The sequence below is a fragment of the Nothobranchius furzeri genome, chromosome 12, assembly GCF_043380555.1.
Source record: "Nothobranchius furzeri strain GRZ-AD chromosome 12, NfurGRZ-RIMD1, whole genome shotgun sequence".
Taxonomy (NCBI): Eukaryota; Metazoa; Chordata; class Actinopteri; order Cyprinodontiformes; family Nothobranchiidae; genus Nothobranchius; species Nothobranchius furzeri.
Genome location: NC_091752.1, coordinates 16,472,104 through 16,500,093, shown reverse-complemented (window position 1 = coordinate 16,500,093; position 27,990 = coordinate 16,472,104). Strand labels below are relative to the sequence as shown.

The following is a 27,990-nucleotide window of genomic DNA, read 5'->3' as shown; positions in this document are numbered from 1 at the left end:
TTAAAAACTCAATGTAAGAATTCTATTAGTGATATTTACAAACATGCACTTTTGCATGCCTGGAAAAGAAGTTTTTCTAAATGAACATTTGAGATTAAAATATATTTATTTAAAGGACAGTGTAACTATGTTTCTTTGGTTGCAGATTGTAAAAATCAACTTGTCTGTCCTGATTAATAAGATCTTGACTAATGGAAATTATTCCAGTGTAATAAAACGATGTGTATGGTTTATTTAGACGTTCCAACCACCGCGAGAGTTCCTCCTCCTCCCGTGTGATGTGACTGAGGCCTGACGGACCGGTCCCTGTCTGTTATGGCTCCTCCTGCTACCGCGGAACGGGGCTAGACCGTCGCAACACCAGTGCAGGGGAACGGGACTAAACACGCATCGATACGTTTCTCTTGAGCCACGGCGAACGATGGCAGATCGGGAAACGTTGAAGAAGAAGACATAGACGGCGTACTTGGCGTCGCCTCTTCTGCTGTGCAAGCTTCGACATTTTCTCAAGATTACCAACACCCCAAATGAACTCCGTCAGAGCAAGTAACGTTAGCAGAAGACCCAGGCGAGTGTCGAGGCCGCGCCCGGTGCAACCGGAGAGGAACCACCAAGAAAGAGGTATTTCAGTTTTAGTTGTAGTTAAATTACAATACAGGTGACACTATGTGTTGAATTTATCATGTGTGTCATGGCCCTGTGGCTTTGAACGTGATAGATTGTAAATTGTTGACAATACAGCGGAGCGACGTTAGACGTTACGGCCAGACAGTGTTTTCAGGGGTAGCCTTCGATTCAGGAAACACCGAGGCTTTTGTGGTTGTCCGTAGCATTTAGGCCGCGCTTTGTTTTGCTTGATTTTATGCTCCGTGTCGGCCTTTGTTTGGCTTCTCTGACTTCATACCGCTGCTGTTTTTTGCGCTTTCGTGAGGTAACATTGCTAATGTGCCGGAAATCAACAATGTTTGGCAACAGTTTGCTAGATTCACGAGCAAGGAACGTTACACCGAGCGCTTTTGACTGTAATGGTAGCACGCTAACGTACGTAGCCTGAGCTAGTTGGTTGTTATTAGCATATTTGGCTATCCGTCCTGTACGTCCCCGCCCCCGCTCCCCCAATAAAAAGTAATAAAATTAAAAAGTCGCTGTCTTCATTGACTTTGTAATGCTAATACATGAAAACGTTCCATGCTTCCTGTAATTTATGCGGAGGAAATAATTTTTAATGATGACTTATGCCGTTAGGTTTTTAGTTCTTTTTTGCAAAAATCATTGCTGAAATAAAAATTGTCAGCGTTTTGTTGTAGCTGCCACAGCTTAAGTGTCAGAATATACATAATTCTCAGGATCACTAATCAGGAATAATGTTGAACGACTTGATAGCAGTTGTGCTTTTAATGTTAAAGCTGCAGTGTGTGAATCAGATTAACTGCGTGATCAAAGATTATAGATTGTTAACGTTATTGAAGTAACACAACAGACAAATTTTATTAGGTTAAAATTAATTAATCAGAAATATATATTTGCGTTGTGTATCATAAATAACTTATTTCAACAATATATCCCAACAATGTGTACATGGCTCTCTAATAGTGGCAGCAAATATCAATGACATCTGAATATCTGTTTTAAAATGAAACAAAGAGTTTTATGTAGTCAGATACAATGGGTTTATTATTTTAGTTTAGACGTTGTTTCATTTAATTTTAGAGGTGGACCAATGTGTTTTTTTTATTGCCGATAATGATGCAGATATGTAAAGGTCATGGTCAACTGATCATGGCGATTTGGGGGGGGGGGGGGGCAGATTGTCATGGCTGATATCTAGACGTTTGTTTGCATGCAAAGATGTCAAACCAATAACAACTTTAGATGCACGTTTCTTACATTTTTTTTGCATTTAAACAGTTAAATCTGTACACTGCTCAGTATTAAAATCAAACATTTAACCAAAGTTTATCAAACAAATAAATAAAATGGCCATGTATTAAATATAAAACAGGAGAGTAAAAAGAAATGTCAGTTGACGATAATGTTTTTAGAGCATTTATTAAGCAGATGCTTTTAGGAACATAAATATACATGTAAGTAAAATGTAGCAGCAGCAACTGGCTGCCTACAGATGTGCCTGACTTTAAATTGGCTCAACAAAAGAGTAAGAGCAGCCTATGCGTATATATATATATATATATATATATATAATGTACCCGTTTGTTTCTTGCAGAGCAGGTACTGACCAAGATGGTTTTATCTATCATTTGTTCCTTCTCCACATTCATTAAGACTATGGAGGCACTTGCAAGTATATTTTAAAGGCCAAGTTAACAGAGAAACCATTTTTACTTGTTCTGTTTGAAATATGATTGGTCACTCTTGAGTTGAACATGCAGGCTAAGCATGAAAATAGCCCTCTACCCCAATTTCCTGAAATGGCTGCTGATAGGAAATAGACGGGGAAGTGTTTGGATTAGAAAAAGCCTGTGAAGATTGCACAACATTATGTCTAGTTAGAATTCATGGACTATCTTGGCTTGCTACGGGGAAGGCTGTTGTTGATTTAACATCCAGGAAAGAGCAGAGCCACAAGAAGTTAACCATTAGCATTAGCAACTCCACAGCATGGCAGAACTCCTCCAGGCTTGTTTTTTTGTGAACATAAAGCATCAACGATGCAGAGCAAACTGAGTCAGTGGTAGAGTCACGTTGCTGTTAGCGGCCAATCAGAGAACAAATGTGCAACTTTCACATGCATTATAGCTTCAAACATTAATAAATGCACATTTTTTACCATTTAGTATTTATAATGAAATGTTAATTCTCATAAACATCACACAAACATAGGTTTATTTCAGATAGATGTTGTAATGTTATTTATGCTTTGTTCTCTCTTAATTATTTGCATCAAATGTAGATGAGGACATTCCTGCAGATATGGTTGCAGAAGAATCCGGTCCAGGAGCTCAGAATAGTCCCTACAAGCTTAGAAGAAAGTCTCTACCCAAGAGAACAGTGTGTCCGACAAAACCAAACATGGAGGTACAAGCATCAAGGAACCTGTTAATATATATTTAATACAGCAAAAATAATGGGTAATAAAAGGTTTCTGTTTACCTGTTTGATTGATTTATTCCTTAAAATCGACAGGGCGCTTCCACTTCAACAACAGAAAACTTCGGACACCGACCTAAACGTCCAAGAGTTTCAGGAAAGTGTCCAGACTTATCAGGTAATTGATAACAAATCATTTCTCTAGCTTTGTAATAAAAATCTATTTACCTTTGTGTTGTTTTTTTTTTAATATGAGAACGATTAAGGTTCATATTTCAGTTTTTTATGGCCTGCTAGTATCTGAACTTTTAAATGGTGTCCATGTTTCTATTTCTGTACAGATTCTACTAGTTTCATTTTATCTCAATGATGATTTGCAAGTTTTGCAAACTTCTGAAAAGGGAAATCACGTCAAGTATGTGACTTTTAGCTGCTCTAGCCAAAGAACTCAGAATGGATTGTGGCTCGTGACGGGCTTTGTGGTACTGAAGCCAACTGTCAGCTTGCCTCATGTCGTGCACACAGTGAGCCCATGTGAACCAGAATTATGTTCAACTAGAAAATATTACACTTTTCTTTTAAATTCCTGAATCCATGATTTATCTAGATTTTTTTTTATAAATCTGTTCATTATGCTCCAAATAACCCAAATTTTTCACTGAAAGATTTTGCAGTCCAATCTTGACTCCTTTTGAAAGGATGGATTTGGTGTAAATATATTTATATGGCCATTTCATCTTCTCCACCCATCCTGTTGCAATTCTGTGGTCTTTCTCTCAGCAGCTCCAGCAGAACAGTATCTGCAGGAGAAGCTTCCAGACGAAGTGGTGCTGAAGATCTTCTCTTACCTGTTGGAGCAGGACTTGTGTCGCGCAGCGTGTGTGTGCAAGCGCTTCAGTGAGCTGGCCAACGACCCCATCCTCTGGTGAGACCCGGTGGTGTTGAAAATGAATACTAATAGATCTGTTGTGATTAGGTAGAGGTGTGAATCTTCACTTGTCTCCCGATTCGATTCGATTACGATTATTGGGTCAACGATTCGATTCGATATCCCGATGCATCACGATTATTTCATATTGATTTGTTTTCATCGATAAATAGAAGATGTCAGATAATTGCTTTTTATTTTTTTATCTAAAACGTAATTGACACAACCTGCCATCCCTCAAAAGCTCTCCATTCACAACAGGTTAGGACAAAACATTTTAAACATTTAAGAAGATTTAACAAAGTAAAACATCTGTTTCCTCGTTCAACACCAGGCCTCAGGCTGAGAAAAACACGCTTTGTAAAAACTCACAAAATCTAAAAAAGTACTGAAAACCTACAGGACACATAATGTAATAATAAAATACATAATGGGTTCATATGTGAGTGTTTAATGTCTCTGAGCAGCTCTAGAGTCAAATATTTATGCCACAGTTGAAGGGTGTCAGAAATAACACCAAATGAAATGTTTGACTTAATTTTATTTGAACCCAGTGGTTCATTTCTGAAATGTTGGAGAATGAATCAAGTTCTGTTTGATGCAGAAAACAATAAAACACAAAACAAATTCTACACTTCCAATAATATTTAAGATGTGTGTTTTATTCTTTCTGATAATAACACCAGCAGAAGGCTGTGGGCTGGATTAGGATTAAATTACCCAGCTGATGGATCTCCTTCACTAACCAGCTAACTACAAACCTTTCCACTAACCTGTCCTGTGTGACCCTCACCATGTGACCCTCATGTCCATGTGGCCCTCATGTCCATGCTGTCTCTGGAGGAGCAGATAGGAAACAAGACCTCCTGTAACCTAAAATGAACCAAAGCTTCCTCCCAGTTTCTCTTTAAGCTGAATTTAACATCAGTTTATCATCATGAAACAAAAGAATAAAGTGGAACAAGAACTTCTATCTTCTATTTCTCTCTCATTTTAACTTCTCCGTGTCCCTAAATAAAAGAAACAGACAATCACGCTGCAGCCGCCGTCACTGACCCCGCCCCCTCCCCAAGACCGGATCTCTCTACATTACAACAAGCAGTCTGACTGAGCGCTTCCAGGAGAAATAATTAAATTATGAAAATAATAACGCGTGTTTGGAGCGTCGGTTTGGAGGAGCGTCCTCCGATCGTCCCTCTTGTGTGAGCAGACAGTGTCTCTCTCTCTCTCTCTCGGTCGCTGATCGAGCGAGCGGAGCGCGCCGCACGACGACCCGCTCAATTAACATAATTCACGGCCCAAATCCAACAGAACCGGTCGGGCTGATTCGGTTCCGGTTTGGTCTCGGGTGACAACTCTAGCGCTCAGCCCTGCAGAACCACATTAAGGTGGAGGTAAATGTGGAGGACGCTCACTCTGACAGATTTGGTTGCTGCGCTGGTGCCGCGTTAAAAAAACAAAACTACATTCCACTATAATCGATTATGGCGTACTCTTCTACGATGCAGAATCGTTTATGTCCGCATCCCGATGCATCGATTATTTGATTATTTTCCTCAGCTCTATGATTAGGGCTGCACAATAAATCGAAAAATCATCGTCATCGCGATAACAGGACGTGCGATAGGCCCATCGCAAAGCACGTCAAAAACAGCGATAAATTAAGCACTGTTATTGAATATCGCAGGTTTTCCTAATATCGTGCAGCCCTAGTTGTAATACTGTATTTGTGTTGATTACTTAATTCATTTTAAAAAATCCTATGTTTACCTTTTGGAAAATTAAAAATTCTAATAAAGCTTTACTTTTCATTTTAGTTTATTTAATTTATGTCATTTTTATCTGAATGATCATAAAATGAAACGTATTTTAGAAATTGAACCTTCAGTTTGTACAATTTACTTTCACGTCGTGCTCATTTATAGCCTGAACAAATGTTTGTGTTGGATGAGATTTGAGAGGTTAAAGTGCACTTGTTGCATCACATTGTGACGAGTTCATCTTTTAAAAAAATCCACTTTTTATTTTAAAACAATTTATTCATTTGCGTTTTGTTGTTGTTAAGTGAGCGAGCTTAATGACCACAGAATAAACTGAACTTTTCTCTATTTGTTGGCAAATGTAAGTAATGAAGAGTATTTTTTTATCACTAATGACCGCACACTGAACGGGATTTAACCACGAACAAAAAACTAATTAAAAAATCCTGTTATTGTTTTTTAGGAATTCTGCCACAAATGAAACCAGGAAGGTATTCATAGCTTATTTTCAATTTCAGGAAGAGGTTGTACATGGAAGTGTTTGAGTACACCCGACCCATGATGCACCCTGAGGCGGGAAAGTTCTACCAGATAAATCCAGAAGAGTACGAGCAGCCAAACCCGTGGAAGGAGAGTTTTCAACAACTGGTAAGGAAGTCTTAAAGCAATTTCATTCACACAGTCGCGTGCTCTGTCCTGCAGCGCTCCTCCGTGTGTGTGTGTGTGGGGGGGGGGGGGGGTTGCACACGTTCTGCTGCTGTTTCTCACCGGTATCAGCTGATGGAGGGCTCTAGTTTCGTTGCGCCGTTTGTGTCAGCGGACGGGGAGGGGGGCGGGCCATGTCGCTTAGCCTAGCGGGTGGCCAAGCAAAGCCTGGCGGGCCGCCAGGCTTATAAAGCGCTGGGGGAAACCCTGAGATGAGTACCTGCCTTGGAGTGTGTACTCAGACGTGGCTCAGTAGAGTTGCTGGGCGGGATTGGTGCTTAACTCATGCTGACGAGTTTAACTGGGTGGAAAATTACATCAGCAGATGTCGCCAAACAACCGATATTTGTGAAATTAGAAGTTTCTGGTGAAGCAGAATAGGAAGAAAATAAAATAAAAAGTGATCATGCTGTTTCCAAACATCCGATGCTGAAAACTGTGGTGAAATCCCTCCACAACACCATTATTTACAGCACTTTGGGTCTCCTACAGAGCGCAGTAAAAAGTGTTAATTTTGGTCATTGAACACCATTTTTCCCATCCGTGGAACGGTGTGAAACACAGCGTACTTTGACAGAAAAAAACTGTTATGTTATTATTTATGACTGCGGGTGCGTTTTGGCGCTGACTAGTGATGTCACTCACTGCTGAAACGGTTGCGATCTGTTGATGTCTTGGCAAAGGCCTGCTGAGGACTGTAAAATGAACCCTTTATGATCCAAAGTTGCATAATTGAGTTAAACGAGTCACGGCTGCAAATATAATCCCTCATGAAGTTATAACTTTACACCAGAAGATGCTGGAGATGTGTAACTCCAATCCGAGCAACACTTTGGGTGTTTCTGTTGACATTTTCAGTGTTTATAGTTTAAAAATGGCTCCCCATCAGGAGGCTCCTGACTGAGAAGAGGAGACGAGCACAGAGAGGGCGAATATTTTTTATATATTAGAGAGCAGACACTTACAATGCTGACAGGTCTGTTCATTGTTGACAAAGCTCTTTGTTTGATAATGGCTGACTCTGATTCTGAGTAATGTTCACCCTCTGATGATCTCGTCCAGTGAGGAAAGTGACGCTGCAGCTGCGTGCAGCAACAGAGTGTGTGCTTCATGAGTGTAAACACGCTTCACACACATGATCCAAAGCTTATTTCACCGCGCTCAGGACATGGTGGGTGTAGAAAGGATTGTAAAAACACCGCAAATTCTGACAAATGTAGAGGAAATTTACAAGAAGAAAAAAGCCGGGCAGACGCGGTAGACGTGAAAGTGAACGTAATAAAACATCATTACGAAAAGGGGAAAACTTAACTTTTGTATCAGACTGTACTATTTTTGTTAAGCAAAGAGCAAGATGCACATGAGGGCGGAGTGAGATGAACCGAAAACGGAGTTACCCGACGGCCTGTTTCAGCCGTGTTGTTTTGGTGTTTGGGCCGAAAACCGAGAATGCACTTTTGGGTCATTTTGGTGCATCCTTTTTTCTCTGAGAACATAGTTTCATTTGCTGACGTGAAACCGTCCACATAGAGGAAACAACCATGTGATTGATGTGTTTGTTTTATTTACAGTATAAAGGTGCCCACGTGAAGCCAGGTTTTGCTGAGCACTTCTACAGTAATCCTGCCAGGTACAAGGGGAGAGATAACATGTTTGTAAGTAAAACTCCCTTCATTTGAATAGTTTTGGCTTTATTATGGAATTTCTTCCTTTATTCACCCAGTTCGTGTTTTCTTTAGTACTATGACACCATTGAGGATGCTCTTGGAGGGGGTCAGGAGCCTCACTTTGACGGATTAATATTTGTCCACTCGGGTATCTACACAGATGAATGGATCTATATTGAATCACCGATCACAATGATCGGAGCTGGTAAGTGGGCCAGTATTTAAATTGTTTCTGTACTTGTTTAGCTTTGGTACTTAACAGCTACGGTGATCTCTTTGTAGCTCCTGGTAAAGTTGCAGAGAAGATTATTATTGAAAACACCCGAGACTCTACGTTTGTGTTCATGGAAGGCTCAGAAGATGCATATGTTGGATTCATGACCATCAGGGTGAGAAGGCCTATTCCCCCCATCATTAGAGGGAGCTTTCTTTCTTACCTCAGCGAATGGCTTAATGAGTGCCGCTTTTGTTTTAGTTCAATCCTGATGATAAATCTGCACAGCACCATAATGCACACCACTGTTTGGAGATCACAGTCAACTGCAGCCCCATCATTGACCACTGCATCATCCGCAGCACGTGTACTGGTAAGTCTACCTCCCTGCCTTCAGGTGGCCTTTTTTGCTTGTATTGACATGGCGTTGTATCAGGTTTTCCCTTTCCTTGTTGCAGTGGGGTCAGCCGTGTGTGTCAGTGGACAGGGTGCATGTCCCACCATTAAGCACTGCAACATCAGTGACTGTGAGAATGTTGGTCTTTACATCACTGACCATGCACAGGTAAGAAGCCCTTCATCAAATAAACACAAGAATGGGACAGCGTCTGCATTTTCAATCATTAGGAGTTCTTAAAGAAGTTTATTAAAGGAGTTCTAGAACAACTTTGTTTTACAGTTGGAAACTTATCTTTGAGCTTCTATATGAACTTTGTTAGGGCTCAAAATGGACCAGGAGCCCTGATAAATGGACAAACACACCCCATAATAAAGCCCTTCAATGGATAGACTGGTGTGCCCTACCCACTTGGTCGGGATATGTAGCTTAAATAAGCTGCGTGCTGATTGGCTGGTTTACCCCGATGGCTCTATGATGCTGCCTGAAACTTGAAATTCTAGTTATCTAGATAACTCACTAGCCAGGCTGTGGATCTACATCCTGGAACATTACATGTGTGCTCCAACATTCTCATTTATTGTTTTCCTTTCATCCAACAGGGTCGATAGCAGTAGTCCATGCCAGCGTTAGTTTTAGCTCGGGCTAGTGTTGTCCTGCAGTTAGCAATGGGCTGGGTCAAACGTGGTGTGTCTAAGCTTATGATGTGTTAAACCAGCTTTTCTCAAAACCATCAATTCATGGCAATTAGAAAAACACCAAAAGCAGGTTGGAGATGACAGACTTTTCGGTGTGGTACATTTGACATCCCAAACTGCCTATATTCAACAACACGATAATTTTGGTTTTGTATTCTAGAACCCCTTCAATAGTATGGGTTAGTTAATAAAGCATGTTTAACATGTCTGGGCTGCATGGTGGCGCAGTGGTTAGCACTGTTGCCTCGCAGCACGAAGGTTGCAGGTTCGAAACTCGTCTGCGGCCTTTCTGCGTGGATTTGCGTGTTCTCCCCATGCATGCGTGGGTTTCCTCCGGGTACTCCGGTTCCCCCCACAGATCACAACATGCCCTATAGGTTATAAATTGTAAGTCGCTTTGGATAAAAGCGTCTCCTAAATGAATAAACATAAACATGTCTGTTTGACATGAAGTGTAAATTAATGCTTTACCTTTTTTCCAACGTTTCTCTGTAGGGCATTTATGAAGACAATGAGATCTCAAACAATGCTCTGGCTGGGATCTGGGTGAAGAACCACGGCAATCCCATCATCAGACGGAATCACATCCACCACGGCAGAGATGTAGGGGTTTTCACGTTTGATCACGGCATGGTAAGAGTCAGCTCACTGTTGTAAAACAACCTTTCTGGCCAAAAAGTCAATTTTTTTCCTGACAGTTAAAAAAAATAAATAAATAATAATATATATTTGTGTCATTTTGTATCCTCCCATTCATTCCTAGGGCTACTTTGAAAGTTGCAACATCCATAGGAATCGAATAGCCGGCTTTGAGGTGAAGGCTTATGCCAACCCCACAGTTGTTCGATGTGAAATCCATCACGGTCAGACCGGGGGCATCTATGTCCACGAAAAGGGACGTGGACAGTTCATTGAAAACAAGATCTATGCAAATAACTTTGCAGGTGTGTGGATCACCTCCAACAGCGACCCCACAATAAGGTCAGTGAGACAAAATAAATGTCCGACAATCCAAGACTGACCTTTGTTTAGATTTTTTTGTGTGATATTTTTGTGCCAACACAGGGGTAATGCCATTTTTAATGGCAACCAAGGCGGCGTTTATATTTTTGGTGATGGCCGAGGCCTCATTGAAGGAAATGACATTTACGGTAACGCCCTGGCTGGAATCCAGATCAGGACTAATAGCTGCCCTATTGTCAGGCACAACAAGATCCACGATGGCCAACATGGTGGCATTTATGTGGTAACTTATTCCTAACATACTTTCCCATCACATTCATCTGACCAGATTCTTCATGCAGCTGTCTGGAATCACTTGATTGAAATGTCTGTTTTTGTATCATTTAGCATGAAAAGGGACAAGGAGTGATCGAGGAGAACGAGGTTTACAGCAACACTCTAGCAGGAGTGTGGGTGACGACGGGCAGTACGCCAGTCCTGAGGAGGAACAGGATACACAGCGGGAAGCAGGTAAGTGTTGAGCTACTTCCTCCTAATGTTTAGAAACAAATGGGAGTGCAGAATCACTCGAATACATGCTGAAACTTCAGAATTTTGTACCAATTTTTGTGTTATGAAGTCATAGGAAAAATGCAGATGTCCTATAATGGTATTTCTATTGTTAATGTCATTTTTCAACAAATAAATAATCACAAAATGTACTTTCTTTATCAGGTTGGGGTCTACTTTTATGACAATGGCCATGGAGTGCTGGAGGACAATGATATCTACAATCATATGTACTCCGGGGTCCAGATAAGGTTTGTGGAACAAAGTCATTCATGTAAAAGAACATTTGAACAGGGTGTCCTAAAGCGTGTTGAGGCTCACCAGTCCTTCATTTGTCCACAGGACCGGCAGCAACCCCAAGATCAGACGGAACAAGATCTGGGGGGGGCAGAATGGGGGCATTTTGGTTTACAACTCAGGTGAGGAGTGGGCCTTTGTTCTACTGGACAGCTTTAGAACAGCACATTTACTGTTTGATCAATTCTGATTGACGCAATTTCCATTTTGTTCAGGCTTAGGATTCATTGAGGACAACGAGATCTTTGATAATGCAATGGCAGGAGTTTGGATCAAGACAGACAGCAACCCCACCCTCAGGAGGAACAAAATCCATGATGGGAGAGATGGTGGGATCTGTATATTCAATGGAGGAAGAGGTAGCTTCCCAGTTGTTCTGTAATACACCGAATACTTATCACAACTTGTTTTGTAATCCGTATCAAATGCCGGTGTGAATTGATTGGTTTATGTCATGATGTTCACGTGTGATGTTGCTCAGTCTAGATTTCCATGGTAATGTTTTTGTTTTTTGTGTCATTAGGTTTGCTAGAAGAGAACGACATCTTTAGAAATGCTCAAGCGGGTGTTCTCATTAGCACCAACAGTCACCCCGTACTGAGGAAAAACAGGATATTTGACGGATTTGCTGCTGGTGGGTGAAACCTGCACGACAAGCTGCAGCCAGTTGTTACCTAAACATATTAGCAGATGTGCAGAATAAAGTTTAAACAAAGATCTCACTAATGAGTTCTCTTTTCTTCTTAACTTAAGGTATTGAGATCACCAACCACGCTACAGCGACCTTAGAAGGCAACCAGATCTTCAACAATCGTTTTGGGGGGTTATTTCTTGCGTCTGGAGTCAATGTTTCAATGAAAGGTTCCATCTTTGCTAAACTTTTACAATAATTATCTGGTGACTCCTGATTTTTCTGCAAACGTGTTAAAAGTTACAAATTCTGCCACATATCCCTCAGATAATAAGATACTGAACAATCAAGATGCCATTGAAAAGGCTGTGAGCAGAGGTCAGTGCCTGTACAAGATTTCCAGTTACACCAGTTACCCAATGCACGATTTCTACAGGTAATTTATTTATAATCGTAATCATGCTAACTAAAATAATTCATTGTGGTTGTTTTTCCTTTTTTTTTTTTATTAATGAATTCTGGGTTCACACAGGTGTCACACCTGTAACACGACAGACCGCAACGCCATTTGTGTGAACTGTATCAAGAAGTGTCACCAAGGACACGACGTGGAGTTCATCAGACATGATAGGTTAGTAGATTTAAAGGATGTTATGATCTGTGTTCAGACTGCTCTGATTTCACTCATTTATCTGAAAAATGCGTTAAATTCATAAAAACTAGTTGCAGATTTTTAAAATTCTGAACATTTTATAAGCTAAAGCAGATGTTACACAAAATTAACCGTAGGGTGTGATGCACCCATCCTTGAGAGTGGAGTCTCAAAACAAAAATTCAGGTAAAATGCATTTCTATTCAAACTCATGAATACTCCTGATATGGGAGCCTTTCCTCTGATTGGTTAACAGTAATGCGACTCTTCCATCCCCTTTGTTTGCTCGTCTTTTTTAAGTTAAAAATGTAACGATGTTTTATCTCCATATAGGGCTGGGCAATATGGACGAAAACTTATATCTCGATATTTTTTGCTGAGTTCCGATAGACGATATATATCTCAATATTTTTCCTCCTGTAAAGTATTTACAAGTTAACTCACTTCAAGCTGTCTTAAGAAATTATAAACATAAATCAGTAGATTAAATGCATACAAATGTATTGATTCTTGTCTAACTTTAACCTTAGTGCCTATTCTCTACCAGTCTGAGCTTTAGAAACACTGGTAAAGCCGTCTGCTAACACAGACACAGTTGAGAGCTAGAGGTGTATCAAATGTCTCACAGGCACTTTTTAATTATATATTTATAATTCATGTAAAATTAATTAAATTTCATCTAGAGGTGGCCCCATATCGTTGATTTCTTGTCCAGAGAAAATAAATCTATCACGATAAGCTAAATTTATGATGATGTAATTACATCTACTGAAGATCACATGGGTCATGCACCGTGGAGTTATTAGTTGGGCAAACATGGCTGGAGTCTAACAGTATTGGCTCATATCAGCGATTATACTGTAATGACTCAGTCTCTGGTTGCGCATTCATGAGTGTTTTTTTCGGGCTGCTATCGCCATAACCCACGCCTTACAAACTCTTAACTTTTTCAACAGAATCGCTCGTAACCAAGTATTTACTAGCATAGAAAACCAGAGCGGAAAAAACGGAACCGGAACAACATTTCTCACCCGCTGAGCTTGCTTTCAAAATAAAACGTTAACCCTATAGTTTACTATTCAAACCCTTACAATACGTTTGGCCTCTCCGGCTATCCGTAGATGTTTCCCATTGGGAGTGGTTTGACTCGTCTCTCCGCACAAGCAGGATGGAAAAACTGAACTCCATTGGTGTTGAAAGTCCCCAAATAATTAAAAACCAGGACGCCAAATGCAAATTTAAGATCAGCACATTTACCCAGAGGCTCTCAGATTGAGCAAACTTGTGAGAATACACATGACCGCTTAGAGACGGAGCAACGTGTCGCTAGCATAGCGGCTAATCACTAGCATAGCAATTTGACCCATTATATTGATATAGTCACCTTGTATCTTGTTTAAAATTATAATATATTTTAAAAATATCGATGTATCCCCTAGCCCTATCTCCATATAACAAGCCTAAATGTGTTCTGTCATGTTGTGGAATTGCTAATGCTAACTGTTAGCTTCTACTAGCTGAGACATGCTCTGCTCTCTCCTGGCTCTAAAATCAATATTTCCCTCCCTTAACTAAGTTGGGCAAGACCATGAATATAAAAATGTCCCTGTGAGGTAGAAGAGACTTGTGCTTTCTGACACAACTGTTGGTCAATCAATATCCTCTCTGCTGCTAATGCAGGCGACGGGGGTTGAGCATTTTCACGTTCAGAATGTGTGTACTGAACATGAAAATTTGTGTCCAGTCATATTTCAAAAAGAAGGGAAACAACTAAAACATGCTGAATAGCGGCACTCTGAGACCCAAATGGCCAATCCCTGCAATAGTGGAAACGAGCCTAGTTACCAGGTTTTGTTTAGTCTGATGTGAATAGCTGACACGAGGCTATGAAAACCTATAACTCGACAATCTTAACTGCTTTTTGAAATAATTTATTCAATCATGCTAATTTTGTCTTTCCTATCCAGATTTTTCTGCGACTGTGGTGCAGGGACGTTGTCCAACCCATGCACGTTAGCTGGAGAGCCGACGCACGACACGGACACGCTGTACGACTCGGCTCCTCCTATAGAGTCCAACACGCTGCAACATAACTGAGCTCAAGCTCTAAGGCCCTCTGTGCTGCAGAAGGAGTAAAACAAGACACTTTCAGTTGTGCAGCAGAGGAGGAAATCCAGACTAAGATTCTCTGACTGTGAGCATATGCAGCAACTTAAAAAAAGACAGATATGCTAAAAAGAGACATTTTTTTAAAGTGATAAAAGTGGACACCTCACTTTTCTTTTTATTTGGGGGGAAAATGACGTTGGTGGGCCAGAGCAGGAGAGCATTTGACTCGGGGGTTTGTGTGGGTTGAGTTGGTTCACTGAGGTGATAATGGCGAAAATGGACTTAAAAGAAAAAACCCAACCGAAGCTCGTCTTTAAAGAAGCGCAAGAACAAGATACTGCAGTCATGTACAGATCCAGTGTGGACACTTACCCAGAGGCAGCTCAACTGTTCTCGTTAAGAGGAAAAAAAAAGCCCCAAATACAACGATGCTTCCATCAGTGAGCAGCCGACGTGCTTGAATGATGCGTACGGGGAAAATGACCTAGCACTTAAGCTTTTTTTTTTTGTGTTCGTTTTTCCTCAAGAAAACTGTTGAGATTTGATTTTAATGCTTTTTTGTGTAGTTTTGTATTTCCATGCAAAAATCTTACTGTACTTGAATGTCTATTTTATTAAATGTGTTCAGTTGTTTTTGGTTATTCCCCAGAATTGCTGTAATTATACTCACATCGCAGTATCTAACTTCTTTCTGTGAAAGAGACCAGAGAAAAGAGGAAAACACTAAACATTTTCTCCAGCAATGTTGACTTATCTTTTTGCAATATAGGAAATAGATGCTGAAATGTGCTTTTACAAGACTTGTTCAAAACAAAGGTTTCAGTTATTTTATTCTTTTTTTTTACTTATTCTATGCACATTGTTTACGTCTTCATGTTGGTTTGTCATGAAGCATCGGACTTGTGTAGGCATTAAAGGGAAGTTGCACAACTGAACATTTTTTTTTAATTTGACCAGATTTTAAGTTGAAACACACAATGTAACGGGTTTCACTATTGAAGTATAAAATAGCGGGACGCATTATCTGATGGGAAACAAGTCTTATTAATGGTTTACACCTGGTCCTGTTTTAGTTAAATGTTAACAAATGTTTGCTTAACGAGCAAAAATGCTTATTTTCTGATGCCAGAAGTGATTCACAAAATAAAGGCAAAGTCTTGTGAAAGCATAACTCCTTTATTTTATTTCTGTTAATGTTGCTGGAGAAATTAACAGCTTTTACTCAACGGAAGCTGAGACAAGTGTGTGTATACAGCGCTTTATGGTTTCATCGCCCCCCTCCCCCATCCATGTGTACTGGTGATTGTGGGTCCTCATACAGACTGAAATGTATGCATGTATCATAACATCTAGACTTAATATATTGTGAAGTATTCAATAACCGTTATGTAGGCGCTAGAGTGAATTAAAAGGGTTTAATTTCCTAGATGAAACATTGTCATTTTTTTAAAATAAACTTTATTAGATCATTTCAGTAGTGTTTTGTCCAGGTGCTTCACAAACAGAACAAACTAACAGTGGGGGCTGTTTTTATATTACATGGTGTTGAGCAGGTGAACAAGTGGAGTGAAGTGTTTGGTGTCCAGAGCAGGGTCGTCGGCAAACTGACAGAGCTTCCTGTAAAAGATCAAAAGTCGTAAGAACATTTACTGATGCCAACCTTCCGGGGTATGAAACCAATATCAGAACGTACTTGAACAGTCTGAGGCTGATTGTGTTTTTCTCAAACTCTCTAGCTTTCCTGTGTCCGGATTGGATGACCTCCTCTGGCAGGTTTGCGAGCCGAGCTGCATTGAATCCGTAGCTCTTAGGACAAGCGCCGCTGATGAACTTGTAGAGGAACGTGATCGTCTCCTGACTCGGGTCCTCACACTCATTCTCCACCATGCAGGCCTGAAAGTGGGAATGAAAACACGTGAGAAGCTCAGACCCAAACTGGACAAGCGGGCCAGTCGTCCTTTCATTATTGAATTGAAAACTAAAAATGAAAAGGTATTTTTTTAAACAGATTAAATATTTTCTGTTTCAATCTTGGCTCAGAAAAAAAAAAAATGGAAAAATGACTCGAGGACCAAATTAGATTTTAACATTTCATGGGGCGTAGTTTACGTGGGACAGGTGTGTCAATCCAGTTTCCCTCGACATGCATCCCTAAGTCCAGAGCACGCAGCAGCAGAAAGTCCCATAGTCATGTAGCGGTAGCAAATGGATTACCAAGTAATTATACACACTTCGTTTTGATTCAGAAAAGAGTCAGGTTTATAAAAGTACGAAATTATTTTATTACAATTATAAAAAGTGAATTAAGCATTTTCTGTGATTGGATGGAGCTAAATGTGATGAAGGCTAAATGTGTGTATGTGTCAATGTGATGTTGGTCAGAACTTCCGAATCTCGGAAAGCGGCGTCTCCGGATGAAAAGGAATTTGGTTTGCGCTAAACTATGAAGTTATCTTTCATAAACACATCAGACACAATCTGTCATGTCTACTTCACCCGTTTTGAGAGACCCTCTTGGTGGATCCGAAAGTCGCAGGGGTCGGCTGACCGCTGGCACCGGAGGGCTGTAGAATACTGTGGTACCGACTCTTCAGTCCAGAGATGTCTCGGGTCACGACAGCTGGATGGAACCGTGCGTCTGGAGGACTCTTAAGGAGTCTAATAATTATATCAGCTTTGTTCTGCAGGAACTGTTCTGCTGTCTCAGCTTTGTAGGTGCAAAAAGGTTTTGACGACGTGTCAAAACCTTTGATGGTTAAAGAGGTTGCGACAGGTGGTCGGTCTGAAGCTTTCTCTAGAACTAACGAGTCACTCATGATCCAGTTTTAAGGTTTCGATGTGATTTGCACAGCCAATCAGAGGCTGACAGCTTGGGAGACGTTACCAAATCAACTCAGAAACACACCTTCTCTGACACCGGATGTTCTGACTGGTTAAAAGGGCAAGTTATGTGTTGGAGTTTAACTTAACCGTACTTGTTATTGTGTGAGTGCAGGTGTGAGGACCTCGTCGTCAAAACATGTGGAACACACGGCAGGTTCTAGTAGACTAACAACATAACATCCATTCAGTGTGCACAGATTAATGAAGCATTTCATTATACTATAATTATTATAAGTAGTGATAAACAAATGTTTATTTAAAGATTATCTAGATTATAATTCATGGAAGAAGTTTATATTGATTTAGGAGATCATTCTTGAATTTAGCAACTGATTCGAGCTGGAGTTGTTTCTTCTGTGGAGACAGACAGATGGGACCTTAGGAAAGAAAGTTATTGTTTATCTTTCAGAGCTGCAGAGTCTGTGAGCCCCAGCTGGTATGAAGGCCGGCTCATTTAAAGGGAACACACGCAGTGTTGTGTCTCCTTTCTGACCAGATGTTGAAAGGTCAGACTGTACCTAAACTGACCATTGCTGGACGTTACAGTCACCATCACACACTGGTTAAATTAATCTCTGCATTTGACATCCCCATGGAGGGGAGCGATGAGCTGCAGCAGTGGCTGTGCTCGGGAACCATTTGGTGGTTTAACCCCCCAATCCAACCTCTAAAGCTGGGTGTCAAGCAGGGAGGCATTGGGTCCCATTTTTAATGTCTTTGGTATGACCCGACCAGGAATCTAACCCCAATCTCCCCGTTCTGAGCACGGATCCAATCAATCGTGCCTTGATTTGATCCAATTAGCAATCGTCTCTATCCTCCAGTGTGGATGTGAGCAGAAAATGATCATTCATTGATTTCACGTCGTTTTGCACGGGAATTTCGGCAAGCTGAGCATGTTTCTCAAATATGTCTGAGTAAACTTAATTTATATAAACCTTAATGCTCAAAATAAAACAGCTGTTTGTTGTATTACAACTATTAGCCCTGACTGTTGATCATACGGACAAAAAACCAACACCTTTACTACGCAGGCACGACCTCAGTCTACAGAAACCAGACACGTGAAGTATTAAAATCAAATTCGGTCCTCTGGCCTGTTTTTCCAGTTCGTCATTTTGACCAGACTTAAATTGAAAGGATAAAAATCTTCGTTTTAAGTTTTCAATTGAAAAACAACAAATGACACGCAGACAAGAACCCAAATGTGATGGATTAGCTACACGTTTTACGAGCTGAACGGTTTGAGCAAAGGCATTGTGAGCTCTAAGACGAGCTACAACGAGGACGAATAAAGCAGCAGGTGGTTGGCAGATTCCGACCTGCCACATTTCAGGCAGACGGGAAGCAGCTGGGCTGTGATCTAGATGTGGTCACCAACAGCTACCATCATCTGAACAAAGATCCTTAAAGTTAAAGCGTTCACTCTTTTCACATTTCATGATAGAATGAAAATCTTTTAAAAATTAAACAAAGTTTCTCATAAACAAGTCTCTCTTTGTTGGAAGACATTTTCCTGTGTGTGACTCAGTATTCGTAACCACTCACCATGTGGCCTAAGCGCACAGCGGGATTGTTGGCGTAATCCTCCACCAGGGAGTGGTAATGCGTAGAGAAAAGTGTGCGGCAGCAGATCTTCTCAGCGAGCTCCTTCACAACGGCGCTGGCTATCGCGGTGCCGTCGTATGTGGCCGTGCCCCTTCCTGCAACATTTCACAGCTAAATGATCACGATGTAAACAGAGTGGCTGCTAAACGGTGAAGAGAAGACCGTCCACGATGTCAGTCCAAAGTGAAACTAAAGACCTACCTAATTCATCAAGGAGCACAAGTGAGTGCTTGGTGGCGTGGTGCAAGATGCTGGCAGTCTCGCTCAACTCCACGAAGAAGGTGCTCTCTCCTACAGGAGCAACAATACGAACTTAGGTTATACAGCGTCAGCTAGGACTGTTATTACAGAGGACTCTTCCTGCCACAATGACCAATAAACAAACTAATGAGGGTATAAAATTGAGAGTAAATGAAGGAATAAATGATTAATTATTTGAGAAAATATTGAAAATAAATTAATAAATGTTGAAATAAAATAGAACAAAAACAAACTTTTGGAAATAAATATTTTAATATATGAGGACATAAATAAAAAATTTAACAATTTTGGACTTAAATAAATTGAGAACTAAATAACTACATTTATGAGGAGATATAATTGGAAAAATATATAACTATTAACTCATTCGCTGCCAGTGTTTCTCACCGTTTTATTGGTTTTATTAAGAGTCACAGAACGTTGCGCACTAGGATGATGTCGACCCCAAAACAACCAAAACAAAGAGGAGACTCACCTCTTACATCAGGAAGAATCCACACGTTTCAAGCGATATCCTTTCTTTCATAATCCGTTGTTGAATTGTGATCGGCAGAAGCTTTTCCGGTTCGCGCCTCACTTTTTTTACAGCAGCGGCCCTAAATGATCTCCTAACACATGGATTTTCTGCTTCCTGATCACGTGACGTGTGACGTATGCGGATGAAGATCGGCTTTAGAGCTGAGATGGTTGTTCTCACAGTGCGGGAGCTCGTTCCGATGCTCACACAGTAAAAACATGGTTGTCACGGTGTGAAAATTTAACCTCACGGTTATTGCAACCAAAATTACCACGGTTTTCGGTATTATCGCAGTATTTTTTTAAACGCGTTACATTTTCAGACAACTAAATAAACCCTGTATGTCAGGAAAATATTGTCCTCAGTTTGTGTCTAAATTTTGCCTAAAATGTGTTATTTTGTAATTATGTTGTTTATTTGTTTACATTTTCCCCTTTAGTCTTTAAAATACCAATATTTGCCCATAACTTCTTATTTTTTTGTCTGTTTGATGTCATCATTTTAAAAATATTAGATCAGATGATACTCAGTACTCAAGTAGCCTTCTAATCAGATACTTTTTTACCCTTACTTGAGTAATAAACCCTATATCAGGAAAATATTGTCCTCGGTTTGTGTCCTTCCAGTGAGCTTTGCAGATGTGGGAAAATGTCATCAGGCAGTAATCATTGTTAAATTCATAATTATTCTCGGAGAGAGACCGACTCTTATCTGCCCCTGGGAGCCCCGTAATGCATAGCGTCATTTCAACATGGGGGTGTCCGCGACACGGTTTATATGCAGGTAGCGGCGCTGCGGCTGCTTTATATAGCGACTCGTTGCATTCTCCCTCAACCCAAATCCTCGGATCACGCACTTTAGCTAAAACGCTAATGTTAGCTTGCCTTGCGTTGACTGCAGAGTTGTGGGTGATGGTCACGCAGATGTGTCATGAGATTTGAAGCGTTGCTGCCTTTCACAGACACTTTTTCTGCACGTGCTGCAAACAGGATAGCCGTCTTCTATCAACTGTCCCTCGGCATTCTTCAAATATCCAAAACATACCCGTACTTCCCACTTTGTCTTCTTTGAGGGATAATAAATGTCCTGAGCGCTGCCGTCTCCTCCTTTGGCCATTATTTCAGCTTTAGCTTCAAGAAAGTTTTGGTTGTAAACAACAAAGTGCGCATGTGCCGCCGGAAACTTCAGCAGATGATACGGTGGCTGGTAAGGGTCACCGCGCCTACACCGCAGCCACGGTAATCCACCGAGATAATATCGTTTTTAAAAAACAAGACTGTTATTATTATTGTCAACTTTTTTACCGGGGTTTACCGCTACACCGGTTACCGTGACAACCCCAGTCGTCATTGGCAGTGAATGAGTTAAGTCTGGAAACTAATATAATTTTATATATTAGGAAATCATTTGGAAAACATTAATACATAAATATAGAAACAAATAAACTTCTTTTTAATTTATTTCAGCAATTAGTTATTCTAAGTTTTGTTTCCTTTACTTATATTTACACTTTTATTTCTTCTTTAATTAACCAGGTAATTAACTATTTTGGCAGGAAGCATCCTTCATACATTATATCCCATGTGTGGTAAAGATATTTATGAACCTACCTGCCATGATCCGATCCGAGGCGCCCAGCCGAGTGAAAACCCGGTCAACCGGTGTGAAGCGAAGGCTCTCAGCTGGGACATAGCAGCCCAGCTGAGCCAATATAATCACAAGTCCACACTGATAAAAAAAAAAGAAACAGAGCAGCATAAATATGAGCCAAAACAAATTTTTTAAATTAGTCTATGAAAAAAGAAAAGAAAAAGCTCACCTGTCGCATGAGGGTTGACTTCCCACCCATGTTTGGGCCTGTGACTAGAACACACGAGGCACAACCTTCCACCTCATCATTTTCACTGATCCCAGGACAGCCTATGAAGATGTCATTGGGAATGAAGTCGTCGCCAAAAAAGGTCTTTGTGACGCAGGGGTGACGGGATCCGGTAAGGTTAATGAAGGGCGTGGCCTGCTCGTCCTCTGGAAGCAGCACCTGCGGCCTGGACATCGCACCGTCTCCGCCCTGACTGTAGCGTGACAAAGCTAGCAGCACATCTGGAAAAAAAAAAAAGAATGAACAATTTAACAATACCCCTTTCTGTGTCATCTAATGTAAGTAAACTACGCTCGACACCATAAAAAATGTCCTTACCGAGCACTGCCATGCACTCCACACCCGTCTTCCAGTCTCTGTAGTTCTTGTCAAAGTTGTAGAAGAGCCTCCTCATGCAGTCTTTCACTGCAGCGTCTCTCTTCTCTTCCAACCCTTGCAGCTCTGAGAACAGCCGCTCACTCTCCTTTGTCACGTAACGCTTATAGCCTTTCTTTGTGGATCTGACATCATATTCCTCTGGGATGTTCCTCTCAGAAACGCTGTCAGGAACTTCCATCTGAAAGCGATTTCGCCCAGTTCCCCAGTAGACCATGGTCTTACAGCCAATTCTCTTCTTCTGTCTGTCCAGGTACTCCTGCAGCTCTCGCTCGCAGCTTTTGATTCCAGTGAGGGCCTGGTCATACTCGGGGTCAAATCCAGATTTAGGGGTTATGACACCGGTACTGCGAGCCTTCTCGTGGTTGAAAGCGGTCTCCCAGCGCTTGAGTTCTGCGGAGAGGTCAGGAAAGAGGCCGTCTTTTTCGGTCTTCAGGCTGACAACTTGACGAAGCAACTTAGAACGAAATTCTCCCAAAACTGAGGTTAGGATGGAAATAATCTCCTGCATGGTTTTGAAACCCTCCAAAGCTGAGAGGAAGTCTGCAATTTTGCGTTTGCTGTAAGTGACTTCCTCATAGAGAACTGCTCTGCTGTCAGGGTGGTCCTGGCCCTTCAGAGGAGTACCGATGCTGTGGATTTTACTCAGTAGACGCTCAAGATCTGGAAGCTTCTTAAGCAGGTCTGAGACTTCAGTTGCTTGAGCTTGAGCTCCTATCAGGTCCTCCACGGCATCCAGTCTGTCCCTGATGGATGTGGGGTTACACAGGGGCGCACAGAGCCACTGCTTTAGGAGCCTCTTGCCGAACGGTGTAGAGCATGTGTCCAGACGCTCCAACAGTGTCCCCTCTGTTCCTCCGGACCCGTTCTGAAAGATCTCCAAGTTTGCCAGAGTCACGCCATCGAGAACCATACGCTGACGAGTCTGAGCAAAAAAACTGGCAGGTCCAGAAGCTTTCTCCATTTCTACATCAACAGGGACATATTCTTCAAAGTTGGCCATAGAAAGCAGCTCTTTATCGACCAAGCACTTCTTAAGGTAGAATATGCAAGCGCCAAAAGCCGACAGCGCCAGTTCATAGCCCTCTTTAGGAGTTAAGCACAGAGAATCACTTTCAGACGTCATGAGCTTTAGGAGAGTGGGGAGAAAATTGGTCCCAGTGGCCCGCTCTTGTCCAGCGATCTCTTCAAAATAGTTCTCTTCTGAGAGGGTTTTCAGAGTTTTCTGAGCATCCCAGAACTGGGTTCCTGCATTGAGTCCTTCTTGCAAAGCCGAGGACAGAGATGCCTTGAGTATTTTGCGCGTTTCAACAGAGAGGTTGCCCCTTTCAAAGAGCACCTCAGCAGGGGAGTAGTGTGCAATCAGGGTGCGCAGACGTGAGCAGTGACGATCGTCGGAGAACTGACCGATATGGAAGTATCCCACAGATGTGTCCACAAAACAGACGCCGTAGACGCGGCACCGGCCAGAACATTCCTCTTCAGCCTTTTCTTTCAAACTCAGGAGGAACTTGCTTTGACTTTCTGAAGGAGCACCGTCCAACACGCTGTAGGTCTGGGTCCCGCGTGTGATAATGCGGCACACTTCTCTCTTCACCACACGGTCAAATTTTGTGGGTTTGGCAATGGATTTGCAGCGTGCCTCCATCATCTCTGGGGTTTCTGTCTGCTCCACGCGAGCCACCTTGTAGCCTTTCTGGACCAACACGTCAGAAAAACGTGCAAAGCCAATCTCTGGAAAGCCAGAGTGTGCCCAGTTTCCTTTCATGAAGGTCAGGCCCAGCTCGTTGACCCCAATCACGGCGTCCATGTGGTAAAGCTCATAAAACTTCCCCACTTTGTAGAAAATCACCGTATCAAACATGCCGGATTTGAGCTGCCACCACCGACGCATTCCAGGTGTGTTTTTGTTAAGAAAGTCTTCAGGCACATACAGAGTAGAAGAATCATAGTCATCGTCTGTCTGCCGCCGCCTTTTACGGTCTTTCCTTTTGCCATCATGCAACCACTCTAGCTTCTCATGATCCCAAACTGTGACACCTCCAGTGGACCCGGGTTCACTCATCTGGCTCTCAAAGCTGTCGGGAGCGGAGAAAGACGACAAACGGGACTTTGTGTTGGCCGTCACTGCTGCTGGGGGCCTTTTAGGAGTGGAAACCACAACTGCAGGCTTCTTTTCTTTGGCACTGACAGACTTCCCTGCAGAACGTTTTCTTTTTAGAGGTTTGACGGGACTGTCTTCTTCAGACTCCTGGCTGTTCGCTTTCTGCTCTTCTTCACCACTCATGGTCCCCTCTTCTTCTTCATCCTCGCTGCACGATGCGGCATGTTCAGGTTTGAACTCCTCATCCGACTTGTCGCTGTCGGAGGCCACAATGATGCGACGCCGCTTGGCTTTGCTTCCTTTATCTGTTGAAGCACGAGATGAGCGTCGACTGACTTTTGGCTTTTCTTCTTCCTTTTTCGTTTCTTCTACGTCGCTGACCTCTTCATCGGTCTGTGTTGACTGGTCGAGCTGAAAATTAAAACCCAAAGTGGGCAGTAAGCCATAACTATTTTGTAGTTTTTATTTGACCTGATCACTGCTTTAAAAAACAGAGCAACATTTAAAAACAATGTAACCTAATTACCTCCATTTCTTCATCATCCCCTTCTTCATCAGATGGATCCATGCAGAGAGGCATTTTTAATCTTTTCTCAGGACTCTCAAAAATAATTTTATCAGCAAGCTCCATTGCACGGCGAATTACAGGCTTGCCACTGAAAAACACCCCTCCAGGCTTAACATCACTGCTGTCGGAGCCTTCAGAAGATACAAAGTAATATAACATAGCTTAATGTAAAGATAAAAGCACTAAATTACACTAAAATTCAGTAAACATCAGATTCTATGTCGTTCTAATGACAAGCAGCCAACCTTGGTACTCTCTGATATATTTGGTTCTGATCCATCCTCTGGTGGGAGGCTCATCAATGAAATGAACATGTATGCGCTGATCCTGACCACGGCCCCTCATCTGCTGGCCTGTCTGAGGTTGGGGAACAACCATGCACGGCCACCAAGGGTGTCCTTCTAGTTTGGCCCAGACAAGGGCACCAGCAGTGAATGGACAGGTTGAGCTGCTGAAGAAAAGTAAGCAAAATACTCTAGATTTTATACAATGTGAAATTAATTACACGAAAATCTTCAGGAATGATTAATATTACCATGTGTATTACATGCAATGTGACAAAAATCAAAGAAAAACATAATCTGGATTAAATCAATAAACAAGCTTAAAATAAGAGTATTGTGTGCTTTTGAGCTATATTTATCTAATAGAACAAAGTAGTTACTGATGTTTGTTTTTCTAAAACTATCATTTACAGCACACTGAACATAGAATATCAGAATTATGTAATTTTTAAGCATTAAAAGGACCATTTAAACATTTTAAGCTTTCACTGACTAGTTTAAAACAAGAGATGAACACATGATTGTATAAAAACTAAAATAACAACCTGGATGTGGAGGATGGCACAAGCGGTAACAACCTGAGCCTTCAGTTTAAATTATGTAGGTTTACTGTATCAAGGTTATTTCACATATTTAGTTACGAACAACATCAATAGTTCCAATTTAACGTCCTGGCATTGGCCTCTTCAGTAAATTCCTGTTAATAATGTTGCAGTTTAACTGTAATCTAGATTATAATCTTTCAATTCGGTGTCAGGCTAAATGTCACACGTGTGGGAAACAGCTACGCTGCAAGTTATTAGCTGGTATTTAAGTTCAAATTAAGAAAACAAGCACGAATGCGTTTTTTCTTTAAGAAAAAAAAGCCTAATTATTTTCGTGAATTTGTAATGCTAACAGCAACTCACGATCAACTTTCCAGCAATTACACGGCTCCCAAACTAACCTGTCTTTAGCATCCGGGGCCTTACTGTCGCCAAACAGATTTTTAAATCCATTGCTCGCGGTCCTGGAGCTTGTTTTCTGTTTGACTTTTCTGGTTTTGGTGGAGTCCTGCTGCTGTGTCTGCTTAGCTTCCTCTTTAGGAGACGAGTTGGACCTCTCCACGGAGGAAGGCAGGTCTGCCTCGACAGGAGAAGGGCTCGGCTTCGGCTTGGTAACAGATGGCGGAGACTTGGTAAAAAACTTGAAAAGTGAGCTTTGCTTCGCCATGTTTGCAGATTTAACTTTTGCTTTAATTGAAACCTCTTAAAATGCTCTATCCTTTCGACGTCTCTTCTTTATAACCTAGCATCCAAGAGCTGGCTGACCCAGTTCGCGGGAAACAGGCTCACAAGGAGTTGTGGGCGTGAATATGTGCGCCATCCAATGAAACGCGACTACACTACGAAATGATAATCACGTGATCCAAACAAAATGCATGCTTGTTGGTCGTGTTGTTGGCGCGTAGATTTCAGCGCTGAGCGCACCCCTCCCCTTTTTAAAGGACTCTTCTTTCTAATTTAACAAATCAGAAATTAAAATTAAAAAGTAAACGTTGAAATAAATGAAGTTGACAAAAAATCAGTACATTTATTTATTTAGTTCGCAAGTTATTTGTTTATTTATTTACAAATATATTTTCTCTAAAATTCATTTCTGAGCTGGGTTAGGGTTAGGGTTATTCGGCGGCTGTGGCTTGGAGGTACAATAACAACAGCTTGGAGGTACAATAACAACATCTCATCTTACAAATAGGTAAACGTTGAAATAAATTAGTGAAAGTGCATTCTTAGTATGTGAGACTCATAAAACATGATTCAGATTCTGAATGTGGAAAATGTGGAATGTGGAAATAAATCATTATAATTATTTATTTACAAATATATATATATATATATATATATATATATATATATATATATATATATATTCCCCTCATGTATTCAATTATTTCCCCTCATTTATTAATTTACTTATTTAAATTTTTATTTCAAAATTTATTATTTTTTTTATTTGTTTATCTTCATATTTTGGCTATGTCCAAATACCCATAGTATAGTCTTTGCAGGAGTCAAATTTGATCAAGTGGCAAAGAGGAAAACGTATTCTCTTATATATGAGTAAGGTGTTCAATAAACACACACCTCAAATCTACACTTAAAGAAACTTTATAAATGCGTGTCTAATCGTTCTACAGACATGCGTAGTCAATGGTTTTGCACTTTAGTGCATTTTAGTTAAAAATGTAATTTTCTGCCTAAAACTGTCAGTGTTGTGCCGTTGTCAGGTAAAAACTCTGCACTGCATTTGAATTTAAATCTGCCATCGCTATTGGCCAAGAGATACCCCATGACGTTAGCTGGTACCATGTGATGTCACAATCTCATCGTGAGCCTGTGGCTGTGTCTCAATTCAGGGTCTGCATCTTGCGTCGGCTGGTTACGTCACAGCGCCGCGACTAGGCCTGTCCCAATTCGAAGACTCCTTCAAATGCTGTCGACGAGTCCGGCCTTCTTTTTGCCTGTTTGAAGGATGGGTCCGGTGTATCCTTCAATGGTTCACATTTCCCAAGATGCCTTGCGGGTCGGACAGCAGAACTTTTAAAAACAATGGCGGACAGTGAAGCGGGAGCTGTCGTATAGGATTGCGCGTATAAATGTCAGTATAAACTTGAAAACTGTTAGGTTAAGGACTTTTTGTGATACATGAACGTTATTTTAGTTAGAAATGTTACAGTAAAAGTGCTTGTATTGCGGTCTCGGCTCGTATGTTCGGCCGCTCGGTGTCGCACTTCTCCCGCTACGTTTTCCCCCTGATTTTAATAGAAGTTTGTATTTTAGGGACAAAAGAGAAAACCGCTGACTTTATTAAGCTCAGGGCGGAGATGGACCACATGTTCACCGGAGCTAAG

The 27,990-nt window shown here is 41.3% G+C and overlaps 2 protein-coding genes across 4 annotated transcripts; one reads left to right on the top strand and one right to left on the bottom strand.

Moving 5' to 3' along the window:
• Positions 1–16,087, top strand: fbxo11a (F-box protein 11a). 2 transcript variants are annotated; one of them, XM_015944478.3, is made up of 22 exons: positions 1–621; positions 2,912–3,036; positions 3,145–3,226; positions 3,832–3,973; positions 6,255–6,384; positions 8,013–8,096; positions 8,181–8,313; positions 8,391–8,497; positions 8,584–8,695; positions 8,781–8,887; positions 9,913–10,050; positions 10,181–10,398; positions 10,483–10,663; positions 10,768–10,890; positions 11,095–11,180; positions 11,272–11,348; positions 11,442–11,585; positions 11,750–11,860; positions 11,980–12,087; positions 12,185–12,293; positions 12,390–12,488; positions 14,477–16,087. In XM_015944478.3, the coding sequence occupies exons 1-22, from the start codon at positions 528–530 to the stop codon at positions 14,604–14,606; spliced, it is 2,640 nt and encodes an 879-aa protein (XP_015799964.3). In that variant the 5' UTR covers positions 1–527; the 3' UTR covers positions 14,607–16,087. The 2 variants fall into 2 exon arrangements, with proteins under 2 accessions (XP_015799964.3, XP_015799963.3); XM_015944477.3 differs by having other exon boundaries at positions 3,829–3,973.
• msh6 (mutS homolog 6 (E. coli)) lies at positions 15,774–26,449 on the bottom strand. 2 transcript variants are annotated; one of them, XM_015944476.3, is made up of 10 exons: positions 26,044–26,449; positions 25,059–25,261; positions 24,772–24,944; positions 22,085–24,656; positions 21,707–21,987; positions 21,498–21,615; positions 19,311–19,400; positions 19,050–19,204; positions 16,312–16,511; positions 15,774–16,235 (listed from the first exon to the last, which is right to left on the bottom strand). In XM_015944476.3, exons 1-10 carry the CDS (start codon positions 26,307–26,309, stop codon positions 16,154–16,156), a joined length of 4,140 nt encoding a protein of 1,379 aa, XP_015799962.3. In that variant the 5' UTR covers positions 26,310–26,449; the 3' UTR covers positions 15,774–16,153. The 2 variants fall into 2 exon arrangements, with proteins under 2 accessions (XP_015799962.3, XP_015799961.3); XM_015944475.3 differs by having other exon boundaries at positions 25,059–25,264; positions 26,044–26,448.
• Positions 26,450–27,990: the final 1,541 nt, after the last annotated feature.

Excerpts from the sequence above, each read along its gene's own strand:
- msh6 (XM_015944475.3), bottom strand. The coding sequence starts at position 26,309 with ATGGCGAAGCAAAGCTCACTTTTCAAGTTTTTTACCAAGTCTCCGCCA. Across the intron at positions 24,657-24,771 it reads GGGATGATGAAGAAATGGAG|CTCGACCAGTCAACACAGAC; the intron begins GTAATTAGGTTA and ends TTTAATTTTCAG. Across the intron at positions 19,401-21,497 it reads CTCGGATCGGATCATGGCAG|GAGAGAGCACCTTCTTCGTG; the intron begins GTAGGTTCATAA and ends TTGCTCCTGTAG.
- fbxo11a (XM_015944477.3), top strand. The coding sequence starts at position 528 with ATGAACTCCGTCAGAGCAAGTAACGTTAGCAGAAGACCCAGGCGAGTG. Across the intron at positions 8,314-8,390 it reads GATCACAATGATCGGAGCTG|CTCCTGGTAAAGTTGCAGAG; the intron begins GTAAGTGGGCCA and ends ATCTCTTTGTAG. Across the intron at positions 10,891-11,094 it reads GGATACACAGCGGGAAGCAG|GTTGGGGTCTACTTTTATGA; the intron begins GTAAGTGTTGAG and ends TTTCTTTATCAG.